The sequence below is a fragment of the Dendrobium catenatum genome, unplaced genomic scaffold, assembly GCF_001605985.2.
Source record: "Dendrobium catenatum unplaced genomic scaffold, ASM160598v2 fragScaff_scaffold_1132, whole genome shotgun sequence".
Taxonomy (NCBI): domain Eukaryota; kingdom Viridiplantae; phylum Streptophyta; class Magnoliopsida; order Asparagales; family Orchidaceae; genus Dendrobium; species Dendrobium catenatum.
In genome coordinates, this window is record NW_021319594.1 from 154,748 (window position 1) to 170,173 (window position 15,426).

The 15,426-nt window shown below is 31.1% G+C and overlaps 1 protein-coding gene across 4 annotated transcripts; it reads left to right on the top strand.

Moving 5' to 3' along the window:
* Nucleotides 1-12,531: 12,531 nt before the first annotated feature.
* On the top strand, nt 12,532-14,835 carry LOC110111022 (cytokinin riboside 5'-monophosphate phosphoribohydrolase LOG1). 4 transcript variants are annotated; one of them, XM_020842706.2, is made up of 7 exons: nt 12,533-12,986; nt 13,120-13,217; nt 13,313-13,343; nt 13,421-13,520; nt 13,589-13,680; nt 13,781-13,924; nt 14,568-14,835. In XM_020842706.2, exons 1-7 carry the CDS (start codon nt 12,825-12,827, stop codon nt 14,646-14,648), a joined length of 708 nt encoding a protein of 235 aa, XP_020698365.1. In that variant the 5' UTR covers nt 12,533-12,824; the 3' UTR covers nt 14,649-14,835. The 4 variants fall into 4 exon arrangements, with proteins under 4 accessions (XP_020698367.1, XP_020698365.1, XP_020698368.1 ...); XM_020842707.2 differs by having other exon boundaries at nt 12,534-12,986; nt 13,610-13,680; XM_020842708.2 differs by lacking the exon at nt 13,781-13,924 and having other exon boundaries at nt 12,532-12,986.
* The last annotated feature ends 591 nt before the right edge of the window (nt 14,836-15,426 follow it).

A 15,426-nucleotide genomic window follows, 5' to 3' on the forward strand; every position in this document is an offset into this window, starting at 1 on the left:
TTTTAACGGTTAAAAATTACAATCATATTATAAAAATTAGAATTAATCATTCATGATAATTCCTACTTAAAATGTCGTAAACATATAAATGAAAGAAGAATATTATGTAGATAGGAAATTATGTTATTTAACTAAATTATTAAATATATAAACCTTTACAAATGTATCGAATTTAATTGAGATCTTTTAGGCTTCGTTTGGAACAATTTTCTTACTACTTTGTAAAGCTGTTATAAAGAAAATAAATTTTTTAAGTTGTTGTAGAAACCAACCTTCTAATGTAAAATTTTTTAAAAAGTAACGAAAAAATAGTCACCAAACAAAAATTATAGTTGTGATCTAAAAACTAAGCAGTAAGAAAGATGTCTCAAATGAAGCCCGATGGTTCATTTGGGATGGTTTGTAAAACTATTTTTAAATACAAAAATCTTTTAAAAGAAAGGAATAAGCAATGGTCCAAAGCTATCCCAAACGAACCCATAGCCTTCAATGTGGCGGCTAGGTCATGCGGGAAGGGGCACATATACGGTAGGGACAAAGTGTTCGAGGAAAGGCCAACAATTGCGCCTAAGTACAAAAAATGAGGGTGGTTTTGCAGGATTGTAACTCCACGAGTGTAAAGAAAATTATAAAAAATACAAATAAAACATATTTTTAAAAAAATAATCTCAAACAACCCCCTTAGTAAAATGAATGCTCAAGCACACGAAAGCCTGAATAACAACAAACATATTTAGCATATCATCATACCAAGAGATAATTACGTGCGGAGACCGGACATAAATAACCGTTCGGTTGCTTCGTTTGGAACAATTTTCCTACTACTTTGTAAAGCTGCTATAAAGAAAATAAATTTTTTAAGTTGTTGTAGAAACCAACCTTCTAATGTAAAATTTTTTAAAAAGTAACGAAAAAATAGTCACCAAACAAAAATTATAGTTGTGATCTAAAAACTAAGCAGTAAGAAAGATGTCTCAAATGAAGCTCGATGGTTCATTTGGGATGGTTTGTAAAACTATTTTTAAATATAAAAATCTTTTAAAAATAAGAAATAAGCAATTGTCTAAAGCTATCCCAAACGAGCCCATAACCTTCAATGTGGCGGCTAGGTCATGCGGGAAGGGGCACATATATGGTAGGGACAAAGTGTTCAAGGAAAGGCCAACAATCGCGCCAAAAGTACAAAAAATCAGGGGTGATTTTGCAGGATTGTAACTCCACGAGTGTAAAGAAAATTATAAAAAATACAAATAAAACATATTTTTTAAAAAAATAATCTAAAACAACCCCCTTGGTAAAATGAATGCTCAAGCACAAGAAAGTCTAAATAACAATAAACATATTTAACATATCATCATACCGTAAATAGATTATTACGTGCGGAAACCAAACACAAATAACCGTTCGATTTTGTCTTTGTGAACTAAAAAAAGCACATTGGTGAATAATAAAGACAGTTTATTACACATTCACTGTTCACAGAGACAAACCAAATAATTTTTTATATCCGATCTCCGAACGTAATATTTCTCCATCATACCAATTTCTAATTTTTAACATGTGAAATCTCTAGACCATTGAAACAACCACAAGTCAGCATGTAGTACTGGAAGAACGGCCCATTTGGGCCTAATACCATCTTGCAAGCCATGATCCAATTTTTTCCTTGTACATGGCCTATATTGCTCATCGAACTGGGCTGGGCTGTCAAAACCAATGGTTTTGTGTACATTATTTATATGTTGAGATTGTTACCATTATAGCACTCTTATCCTATGATGTTATTGACATACACTCCAAAAGTTTAAGAATATATCATCATAATCCATTTATTATAAGCATTAAATTAAAATTTTAAATAATAATCCAAGATTTTATAAAATTTATTAGATGTGAGATTGAAGGAAGCAAACTTAATAAAGAAAATATCCTGATTAAAATATAATGACAATAATAAGATATAAATATATTAGAATTATAATATTAAAATATTCCTCTCATCAGAGGTTTAATAGAATCAATTCATATTTTGATAATTTAGGACTTCAATATTCTAAGAATGCTCCAAGTCATGAATTCTTTTTCCATTTATATAAACAATATTCTTAGTTAAAGTCATAACTATGAGCTATTGATCTATGTTGTGCATTATGACTATAGAGCCTCCTCATCAATTACCTCATCAGTCATATATAACACTAGATGTATTTTAATCTTGCATCTAAAATTTGAATATATTTCACTCATTTACTTCATCCCATGCCATTAAAATCATAACATAAAATAGTAAAACTCTAAATTTAGTGTTTTCTTGCATGTAAAGACATGCTTGTACCATCAATATCAATAAAATTCCTTTTAAATGTTCGTGTTTTATGACGAGATAGAATAGTTTTGGGTAGCATACTTAAAATCCCCAATAAAAGTTGATTACTCTTATAAACTGCGTTCTAAGCTTATATGGTTATAAAAAAAATTTATAACTTAGTCCTAACATTTTATCATACTCTTAGCAAACTAAAGGGGATAGAGAAGAAGTGTATTACCCATCTCTCCTATAAAAGCATCTCATTGATGACCTTGTTAATGACATGTTTATTGGGTTCCCTATTCAACAAACATACTTTTACCTATTTCCATCTCTATATCTGTTAATGACAAGTTTATTGGGTTCCCTATTCAACAAATATACTTTTACCTATTTCCATCTCTATTTCGATATGTTAATATCTCTCCATCTCAGAGTCTTTACATCTCATGAGTTCATCTTCTTGCCTCTGCTGCATGCACTCCCTCATTCTTGCTCGATCTCACAATTGCCTTTCCTAAGGTCCCAACTTGAGATTTATGTCTCCCCACAATCCTTCATATATAAAGTTGTGGGAGTAATGGGTTAGGTCAACCCAGTAGACCAACATGGACAAGATTTTTTTTTTAATTTCAAATAAAGGTTGTTATAAGGATGGTCCTAATTTTGATGGTAGATACAACACAACTTGAAGACCCCATGTGAGGTAGCATGGAAAGATCATTGAGGTGATATGTAACAATTCAAAAATAGTTTATTCAAGTGAATCAAATAATGTTTTATATATAAATTTGATTTATATGATTGGTAAATCTTTCACTGCGTAACTTTTTATATGTTATAGAGATTGAGATTATTAACATTTTGAGTATTTATTTGATATTTTTTGTCATGTGATTTTGAAAATGCATAGTTTTTATCCATTTAAAAATTTATTTTGACATTTAAAGGAAGTTTTTTAGTTCAATTAAAGTTTCAAAATATTGTTATATACATTCCCAAGTAATTTGGTTAATTTCTGAAAATATGAATTTTTGCTCAGTAAAATTTTTGTTACCCACTATTAGGACATTTTAATACTTTCTAAATTAAGCCAAATTATATTTTATTTACTTCAATGCATTGAGAATGTTGGTATGTGATTTACTAGTTGCTATTATTGTTATAGTAATGTGATAATAGTTTGTGTGTGATGAGAACAAGTAAATATTAGTTATTCATTAGTATTGATTGTAGACTAATTGACGTGTACAAGATGGTGGTCTTTTAAATATGCGGTTTGGTATTATCCTCGACTAATTCTCATAATACACTGATTGAAAGCTATAAGAAGATAATTACTATGTCAACAGAGAAAGAGTGACAACTCTATTTACTGAGCCAACGGATTACTGATATTAAAAAAATTTGTTGTAACTAAGAATTTTACTTATTTAATATGATTATTAAAATATGCTACTGAATCACTGCCACTATATGTCTTTAGTGCTAGTTCCACCCATGACGTCGATGTCATTACTATTATATTGTTATTGATATGTTGATCACGTGATATGTATTGAACATGTGCACTTGATATTGACACTGAGTTGGCACTGATATGATATTTCAGAGCATGTGATATACATATACAATTATTTTTATATAAGTTTACTACTTTGACATATGATTTTAATACCATCATTTTTTGTTTTATCTATTCTAAGTTCTTGAAAATTTTTATGATTATTTTTACAACCCAATTTATGGTTAATTCTTGTATATTTGAAACAAGAATAAACAAATTAATTGTTGCAACTTTCATTTTCTTTAATTGATTGAACAAAAAATATTAATATTCATTCAAAAGTTTTTTTTTTATGATGCAAATATTCACTATTTGTAAAATTCTAATCTTAATTTCAAAATTATATGTAATCCTTCCATTTATACAAGTTTTCACTATTTGTTGAGCATTAAAATTTAAAATCTTACCTTTATACATAAATTGAACCAACATTAAGAGATCATTTGGTTTGCTGAAAAATGAATGCAGAATAAAATAAATGTAATGTAAAAGATTGTAATGTATTTAAAATATTTTAGAATTTTTGGGATGAATATAAACTAAATATAGGTAATTAGTTATTTTTTATTTGATTTGAAGTAAAATGAATGCATTATAAAGCTTAATTATAGTGGTGGCTGGTAGTTGATGGCACCCATGGTGGTGGTGGTGGTGGTGGTCGATGATAAATGTGGAGGTTGGTAGTGGTAGTGGATAATTGTAGATGGCGGTTGATATATCATCAAAAATTAATCATGATCGAGCACAAATCTTGAGGCAAAATTGAGTTGAAAACTTAAAAAAATTAAATACAGGATCATCTGAATTTTGATTTCAATAAAATTATAGTTAAACTAAACATCTCAAAAAGACGAATTCAACGACACCAAATTCAACCTAATCCAAGCCCAAATGGGTCCAAATTGAAGACCCAAAATGCATTTAGAATGTTCAAGTCATAAATTGAAAGACCAAATGATTTTCAAACGTGACATGCATATAGTCGAATAAAGCAGCTCGCTGAAATGAATCCAACGAGCTCAAGATCGTTGAATTATAAGTCACTAAAATACTACATATATGGTCCATGTCATCGATCTTCTCCCTATTTACTTGTCATGCCACTCCCAACAAACTATAAATAATCCTCTCATTCTTCATTGAAAGGGGAGGAAGAGTGGAAGAAAAGAAGAGAGAAAAGAAAGAGAAATCATATTTCTCTTACCACTAGACTCCTCCTCGACCACCGCACGACAACCGATTATTGACGGACGTTCACTAGACTTCCGCCTAGCCACCGACTATCATCGAACTTTGACATGGCCATTGATCGTCACTGAACTTCTGCCCAAACACCAGCTATCATTGGACTTCCGCTTGGCTACCAACTAAAATCGGACTTCTGCATAGACACTAGCTGTCACCCGTCTACGGTCCGTCCGACCACCTTCATTTGACTACAATCTTTCTAACCTCTGTCGCCCACCAATTATGGTCCTTCCTATCACCTTCATTCGACTATGGTTTTTCCGATCTCTATCACTCTCATGATCTCTTTGACCACATTCTCCATACTACAGTCTCCCGGACCATTGTCGCCTAACTATGATTCTTTCAACCATCATTATCAGACAACTATCTTTCTGACATCCCTCGCCCACCGACTACGGTCCTTTTAATCATAGTCGCCAGACTATGATCTTTCCAACCTTCGTTGCTCACTAACTACAATCATTCCAACAGCCTTCACTCGACTATAATCTTTTAGACTCCGCCGCCCGCCAACTACTGTCCTTCTGACTTCTGTTGCCTGACTATGGTCTTTCCGACTTCCATCACCCGATTATAGTCCTTCCGACCACTGTCGTGTGAATATAGTTCTTCCGACCTACATCGCTCATCGACTATGGTCCTATCGTCCAAACGAACATCTGCACAATGGTTCTTCCAACTCTCACCATGCAATGCACTCTATATAATGTATATTGGCTACATATAGCCAAGGCCTTCCTCCTCAGGAAGGGCCTCATTCATAATCAACTACAAACACTAGTGGATTAATTCAAACTAGGCCAGACCCTATATTTTTTCCCCTTTTTAGGGTTTTCCAAATAAAAGTCTTGGTATCTCTTATAAACGTTACACCTTTATTTTTCATTTGTTTGTGTGTTGGATCTTCAAAGCTAAGTCATTATATTTTATATCTCTCTACCGCTGCAAATATTCCAAGACGCAATAGTAGTAATCAACAATGAGTGGAGAGAGGTGACAATGATAATGATAGAGAATTTACAATGCATTTAGAAATAAACCAAATCTAACCATTTCAAATACACCAAATTAAATTAGAGGATGAATAAAGATTTTAAAACTTTACTGTACATTTCATTTACTTTATATCAAATTTTGAAAATCCGTACATTTAAAATACTTAACACCCATTTTACTTCAAATAAAAAGCTCCTTAATTATACAAAATTGAGTATTATCTTCATTTTTTAACACTAAAAAATTATAATTAACAGAAAAATATCATTTCATTAAGTATTAGGCCAAAAGGTGTATGTATATTCTAAATTATGTAAAGACAATTTATATATTCTAAATTAATACATTTATAAATTTATAATTAACAGAAAAATATCCCAAATGGTACCCCACTAGGATTGAAAATAGTCAAATTAGAGGCCCTTAATTCAATTTCATGTGGACCCTACCTTCTCTTACTAATATGGAATCTAAAGTTGGTGATTGGAATAATTATTTAGGGTTTAATGCATAATCTACAATAATTTTAAAATTCATATTCGCACGACAACTAATTTTACAAATAACTCTCAGTAGCTAATACAAATATCTAAATCTTAATAAAGGTCAAATCTAACTCAATTCAAATAATTAGACCTTGTCGGCCAACACATCATAATTATAATTTAAAAAAAAATAAAAAATAAAATATTATTGCAAAACTATGCATATATATAAATACATATACTTGTAGATACAAATTTTAACTTAAATCAAACTTCGAACAATGACACCAGCATGAAATTTGCTCGATGAAAATGATGATGACAACGACGATAATGATAATGACGACAACGACGACGATGATGATGATGAATACGATGATGATTATTATTTTTATGATTATTATATATGATGATGATGATGATTATTATTATTATTATTATTGGGAAATGAATATGAATGAACTATATGAATTTTATAATTTTATTAACGTCATATTTATTCATATTAATAATGAGATTGAAAGAAGAATATCACACACTTGACAAGCTATTGAGAAGAACTTTCCTTTGCAATATCAAATCACAAAGCACCAAAATTACTTTATGGCTTTTGTTTGCATGTGTAAATTTTGTTGAAAATAATAAAAATAATAATAAGAATAAATAAATAAATAAATGAAATTTATTTTCTTTATTCTCATTGATTTGCATGAGACCAAGAAAAAGGCATTTCCTCCACTATGAGAAATCCCACTAATAGAAGCAATAAGACAACAAATATTGAGTAGTGTCCCTATTCTTTGAACTCTTTAGACAAGCAAACAAGTGAACAACTTCAATGGACTGTGGGTCCCTCCAATTGACAAGTCCCACATCAACCACAAATGCAAGTGAAAGTGAGTTTTTTAATCTTTTGTATGTTAGGTAAATAACTTGGACTTAAATTTTACATGTATTTTATTTTTAGTTTGTTAGTTTCTTTTATGATATGTTTGGTACGATTATAATTATGGGAAAAATAACTTAACTGTTCTGGCTGTAAAAGCAACCGTTCATCATAGAAATTTTTAAAAATAGTGAAAATGTACTTAGAAAGCAGTAGCTAAATAAAATTATAATTGGCATCTAAGAAGCAAAGCAGCAAGAAAGTTGTTCCAAATAGACCCTTAATTTATACACTTATGTAAATTTTTAGGATTCTGTAAGTGTAAATAAGGTTATTGATTTTGCTCGAAGATTTAAGAATGGTTGAAAATCAAATTTAGTTAGATTGTTGAAAATGAGCTACAAATTCACAATATTAATATTTCTTATCATATTTTGAGTTGTCATTGGATAATATCAAATTATTTTGAAAACCTAAGAGAAGTTATTGAATAGCATCTATATTTTAGTTCTATAAAAAAAAAACCAATATTCAAAAAATTTAAGTAAGATTTGTTAAAATATTGTTAAATAATAAACTTTCTCTTAATTTTACTTATTCCTAATCAATTCCATCAATAATTTATATTCATGTACACTATGACCTAGGGGTGTCAAAATCGGATTACGAGTCAGGTTCGGGTCGAACACAACAATGACCTACAATTATTTGACATGGCCTGAACTCAACCCGTTTTTGCAGATGGATCAAAAATTTCAACTCGGATCTGACCCATCAGATTTCTAGGTTGACCCGACCATACACAAAACCCTAGCTTCTGTGTTTCACAACGAGCAAGTTGAGCGTCCACCTACGAGAGAATCCGCCTGCGAGAGAAAATGGTTACCTTCGCAATGAGAGAGCTATTCTGACTTCGATGATGAGTGGCTGAGCGTCCGCCTATGGGAGTCTCGGCGTCTCGCCTGTGGGAATGCACGAATGGGAGGAAAGCAACCCCTAGTCCGCTTAGGTGCGCCTGCAGAACTTCGGTCGTTTAACCAAAAAACATTAAAAATATTATAATTTTTATTTTAACAACTTTCTTGTTAAAAATTAACCTTGAAAAAAAAAACATTAATCCTCTTATAGAGACCTCAATTGAGAATCAATAAATGATCCTTTTCTCTCTGATCAGAAAAGCAATCAAAACGTACACCATGGACAAAGTTCTCAATTGTCACAATTGAGATGCCAAGCCAGACATAAAGGGGGTGGAGAAGAGCTTTTTTTTTTTAATATTAAAAAAAAATGAATTAAAATTAGTAACCTAAAAGTAATTCATCGTTCCTTAATTCAGTTTAGAAAACTCTAAACAAAATGGTGAATAAGATCTTCTTCTAATAAAAAAGATATATAGGACTTATGTTTCATTTGGAACAACTTTTTTACTATTTTTTAAAGCAGTTTTTCAGTACAAAGATTTGTGGAACAACTTTTTTAATGTTTTTTTAAAACAATTTTTAAGTAAATAATTCATAGTTAAGTAAATTTTTATATTGAAAAACTGCTTTAGAAAATAATAAGAAAGTTGTCCCAAACGAAGGACGGTTTTCTTCTTGCTTTCTAAAACAGCTTTTTTGTACAAATATTTCTTGAATTTGAAATTTTTATATTAGAAAGCCGTTTTAAAAAATAGTATAAAAGTTTCCCCAAAAGAAGTCTTAATTACATAGCCTATGATGTTAGCTACCATTAGTATCTTTTTTTTTTCTTCTAATGATAGGAGAGTTATAGTTAATGAACGTACATAAATACTTGTTCCACTCATTTTGACTTTAGTTAGCCCTAACTTGAACCAAAATTTCTAGGTGAGTGACTCAAGATGATGAATATATATTTTTCCTTGACAAGGCACAAATAAGTAAAAAAAATCCCATACTATTTTGGCTTGTAAACTATTTTATAATGTGATAAAAATAGTTCATTAGTCATATTGCAAAGTAATTATTTTATTTGATGTTCAATTCATTTCTTGATATTGTTTTGACATGTGTCTTAGTAATAGGAAAAGTTGACTCTATATGCCCTATAATAGGTGAAATTGGAGAAATATGTCATTGCTTGTTTGTTTTTTAGAACTATGTCCGAAAGTTTGTTTTAGACAAAAATAACATTGAATCTCATATCCTCATTATAAGTAGAATGACATACCATCCTTTTCATACTTAGACAGTTCTTCATTTATTAACTACTTCATACAGTAGAAATATATTTTTTAAATGTTTCATAGTGTTTCTAAATTTTGGCCATTTTGATGGAGGTCTATTGCAAATCTTGATGCAATATCAAAGATTTTATTTAGAATTTTGTTAGAACATGAATTTGATTTACCTGCAAATCATTTTCAAACCATAATCTAATATTTTTCAAACTTGTTTTAATCATGTTTGGGCTTTGTTCATATAATAATCAAACACGGCCTAATATGTTTGATTCATATTTGAACCTTGTTTGCTCCATACTTGACCATTATTCAAATATATTTGAACATTATTCAAATATTTTCGAACATTGTTCAAATATATTTGAACATATGTTTATATTCAACTATATATATTTGAATATAACATAAGCTCAAATCATCTATGAACCTTGATTGACCAACACGAGTAGAACAACATCTAAATAAGTGTTCAATTTATGCTTGAATATGATTCAATCATCGTTCATTCACATGTTAGAATTAAAATTCTTGTACTACATGTCATGAGATCTTCTAGCTTTTCATGCATAGTGGGGAGTAACAATACAAGATATGAAAACGTATGGATATATATCTCCTAGAGTGGAAGAAGTAGTGCATGAAAGCAACTCCATTACAATGGTTGCTAATATAATAGTCTAACGTTTAAGTTTGTCTCCATTGATTTAAGTTTTGTTTGGGACGACTTTTTTACTGTTTTCTAAAACGGAGTTTTAATACAAAAATAAAAAAATTGTACTAAAACTCCGTTTTAGAAAGTAATAAAAAAGCCATCCCAAACGAAGTCTTAGTTTTTGTTTAAAACAGCTTTTTTACTGCTTTCTTAAAGCAGATTTTTAGTATAAAAATTTTAATTTTTAAACTAAAAAGTTATTTTAATAAGCAATAAAAAAACTGTCACAAACGAAGCCTTAGCTAGACAGTTTTTTTAGAGCAAAAAAGGGTTAAAGTGAAATTTACACCGATATATGATGAAAAAACATCTAATTCAAGGTGAAGAACTTTTGTAGAGATGTATGGCTTATCTATTGCACCTTAGAAATATAATCATAGTGATTGAGATCTAAGAATTCAATAAACTGAAATAAATTTAAGATTAGAAGGCATAAATTAAAACACATTTGTATGTCAGATGTTAGAACGAATGACTACCGACAAGCTCTACTATAGCTCATTAGTCATATAATCAAGGAGAAGCTTATGTGATATAATCTAAATTTGAAGATAAAAACTATCTAGATAGACAATAGCCAACAACTTCAATTAATTACAATACACACAAAATAACTTTATATATATATATATATATATAAACTTCACAATAATTGAAGTTGTCCCTATCTAACAAGTAAAATAGCATCACTACTAGTTTATTGTCAACCCAATATAAAAGGAATATAATGTCTCTGTTTGTACAAGCAAGCAAATATATATATTATACTTGAATAGTCATGAAATTAAGGTAGAAGAATGTCTTATTTGATGGATTTTAGATTTTAAGGCTTCATTTGGAAAGGATTTCTTACTGCTTCTTATAGCAGCTTTTTTAAAAAGCTTCTTTAAAAAACAATAAGAAAGCCATCCCAAATGAAGCCTAAGTTCACTCTACAACTTGTTATTTTTCAGACTTCTTCATTATCAAGACAAGCGGGTCAATTTACTATAGCGGGTCAAATATTAATTACAATCCAATACTAATAAGTCATGAAGAAGCTTCACCCTAGTTCCTCTAGGATAAGAATCAACTTCAAATACCAAGCTAAGAACCATAGGCTTTAGCTTTGATTCCCTTCCTCGCCTAATCCATTTGAAATATTAATGCAATTAGTATAGTTTAAAAGAACCATGTTATGTGAACCTTTGACTGTCCAATCCAAGAAGCTTCTTATTAACTAACCAACAATTTTTTATTTAGAGCTGTCTCAAGCAACTACTACTCATGTTAGCAAATCTTCAACCACAGATATTATATTGATAGTTGACGACATCAATTGTATTATCATAGCCATGAAAGAATCCTAGCTATTAAAAAAATAACCAAAAGTTGTTTGAGAGAAATGCAATGAATCTATTTGGTTGATGAAAATGGGATGTTGATTGCCATGTTATTCATTCTTCCTAACATTATGTGTGGATAATGTTGACTATGCATTAAGTTTTTAAACTCTATATACCTTCAATATTTGATTTGGAAGAATTATTATGTGCGGAGACCGTGTGACGTCCGGAGACTAATAAAAATGCACCACGTCACTCTTTTACTGTACTGCGGCTCGGTACTGCTCGGAACACAATATCGGTACCGACACTCGGTACCGATCGATACACGGCATCCGAACGTAAAGTTGTGTCCAGTGTCTACACAGAATAATTTCTCCAACGTTTGACACATTAAAGAGAAAAAAACAAGGCAAGGGAAAATACTTTCTTGCCAATTCATAACATAAACAAAATGCCTTCAAAGTGGAAGAATGATTGATTCATCCATTCACAGATTTTTGACTACTTCTTAAGGTATCTTAGCGTTAATAAGAAGTTAAAACCTTCAACACTCTCCCATGAATGGTACTAAAGTTAAAAAGATTTGATTGTGTCACATATTGGTCAGGTAGTGATAATTTGCTGAGGCTGGAAAGTTACCAAAGCCTATTATAATAAGGGAAATACCATCACAAAAGCAGTGATTTGATAGGCGTAAAAGGAGAAATTGACATGGTTCATTCTGTTAGATTCAGTAAAAAGAATCCAAGTGAGAGAAGCAAACACAGAAAAAGAGAGAGAGAGAGAGAGAGAGAGAGAGAGAGAGAGAGAGAGAGAGAGAGAGAGAGAGAGAGGTACAGTGGAAGTAATGAAATTGGATTCTTGTTGGACTAATCACCATCGCCATGTACTTATTGTTTAAGCAGACCAAAGGGTGTGTAGGGGGATAGAAGGGGGAGGTTTTTGATTCAATAATGAAGGTGTTTGCAATCTGCATCTATCTTCTATAAGAGGAGCTCAGTATTCTTTCTTAGCTCTCATTGCTTTTTCTCCTCCGCTCTTGGTTTCCAATTACACATATCTGCTTAGCTTTCCTGCTTCCATATTTCATGGAAAAACCACAAAACCAAGATGATAATTCCAGTGAACAAAAGAATGAAGAAAGTGGGCTCAAGAAGAGAAATTTCAGGAGGATCTGTGTCTTCTGTGGAAGTAGTTCAGGGAACAGGCCTTCATTCAGTGCTGCAACTCTTGAACTTGGGAAGCAGCTGGTAAGCAATCAATTCAAAATTTTAACTTTACAGTAGAAAAAAGAAAATACAGATTTCTTATCATGATAACATTTTATAAAGCTTTGATTTTTCTTACTTTCTAATCCAATCATCCTTGAAATTCTGCTTTCAGATTGACAGAAAAATAGACTTGATTTATGGTGGTGGAAGTGTGGGTCTGATGGGTCTTATCTCTCACACAGTTTTTAATGGCGGATGTAATGTCCTTGGGTAACAAATTTTCAGTTCATTTAATTTCTGTTTCAGCATTAATTTATTCGTCTTTATGAATCTCACTTCAACTTAGTTTTTTTTTTGGAGAAAAGTATTATTCCAAGAGCTCTACTACAAAATGAGGTAAGGAAGCCTTCTTATCATGCCTTGACGCTTCAGTTTTTTTCTTTAGAAAACCAAGCAAAATGATTCTTTTGCAGATTTCAGGAGAAACCATTGGAGAAGTAAAGACAGTTTTAGACATGCATGAAAGGAAGTCAGAAATGGCTAAACATGCTGATGCATTCATAGCTCTTCCTGGTAAGCAAAAATACAAATATTTTTTTTCTACAGGTCTCTTTTATTCTTATTATTGTCTGATTAATCAGAATTTGATTCCAAATACAAAGGTGGATATGGGACAATGGAGGAGCTGTTGGAGATAATAGCATGGTCACAGCTAGGAATACATGAGAAGCCAGTGAGTTTTTTTTTTTCCTCAGCAAATTTAGGACTTTATATGAGATTAGATGAATTTATTGCATAATAACAATTAATTTTTATTTTTTGGGGGGAGGTAGGTGGGATTATTGAATGTTGATGGCTACTACAATAGACTTCTTGCATTATTTGACAAAGGAGTGGAAGAAGGCTTCATAGAAAACTCAGCAAAGCACATTGTAGTTTCAGCTGAGAATGCTGAGGAGCTCATGAGAAAAATGGAGGTATAATTAATTAATGTTAAAGGAAAAAACAGGAAAAATAAATAAATTAGGAGATTTTGTTATAATGTTGTGTTACTTATAGATTGGTTCCTTTTTGAATGCACACAAAATAAATATGATCAATTTGTCCTCATTCATCTTGCAATTAATTTCTGAAGGAAAGAAACTTTAATGTATAGTAAGGTTATTTTATTATTATTACTTTTAAACTAAATAAGATAAAGATCCAAATGGTCACGATAGATCAAAATAATCCCCAACTATTTAGAAGTTCATATTTTGTCTCTTGATTTTCTTAAATAAGGGCCTAAATGATCCCACAAAAGAACAAACTTTGGCTTCGTTTGGGATGGCTTGTTTACTGCTTCTTAAAACAACTTTCTAGTACAAACATTTACAGTAAGAAAGCCGTCCCAAATGAAGCCTTTGTCCTTATTTAAAGAATCAAAAGACAAAATGGATACTCTTATATAGTTAGAGCTATTTTAGTCATTCAGAAGAAGTTAGGAGATCAATTTGATCATTTTCTCTAAATTAAACATTTGAACAGTTGTGTTTCCTCTTCAGTACTTTTTTTTCTTGAATTATTAATGGAATATTGCAGAGAAAAATGAAATTATTTGTATTTCATTTTAATTTGCAGGAATATAAGCCTCTTCATGAAATAGTGGCACCAAGAACAAGCTGGGAAGTGGATCAATTATCAGAGCCTTCCAGCCTCTAGTGGTCATATATACTTCTGTGTGCTTTATGTAAATTTGTATGTACACTATTTAGAGGTCTTCCAGCAAAAAGAAAAACAAAGCTTTATTGAAAATTAATTCATGTGAGATAAGGAATGGAATTGAAACTTTATTTCCTGTTCTTCCCTTCTATGTGTTGTTATTTATTGCTTGCTGTGCTTATTTAGCAAAGCAGAAGCTTTAGTTCCCTGATAAAGAATGAATTAGCTGCAATGCCTATTGAATGCTGGATAGATTTGTTTATGAGGAGGAAAATTGATTACTTAAAGAAGCTTTTTATTTAAAAAAAGTGGAATCATAGCAGGTTGTATGAAGTTCTTAATATATTATATATATTTTTTGTCTTCTTAAATTTAAGATTGTTAATGGGGGTAGGCCTAGAGAGAGCTCAGGATGAGCAATTACTCGTCCTGGAAATTTTTTCCCTTAGTGGAATAAGTATTTTACTACTTTGTAATACAGTTAAAATAATCTACTATCTAAATAAAATTATAGAAGTATAATCTTCTCCCAAATTGAAGAAGGCATGATTACAAAGTATGGATTGTTAGCTCAATCTTATTGTGAATGTTGTCAAAATTACTTCAGGAGTAGTGAGGGTGATGGTGCAGATCAGGAGAAGGTCATCGGTTGGTTGACGCCAGTCTCATAGGTGAGCACCAATAATCATGAGATGATTGTCGAGCATCAATAGACATCAGCACCGGGAGAATTTAAAGGAAAGTCCGTCGGCCCACCATCCTGTACAGGTCAATTCTA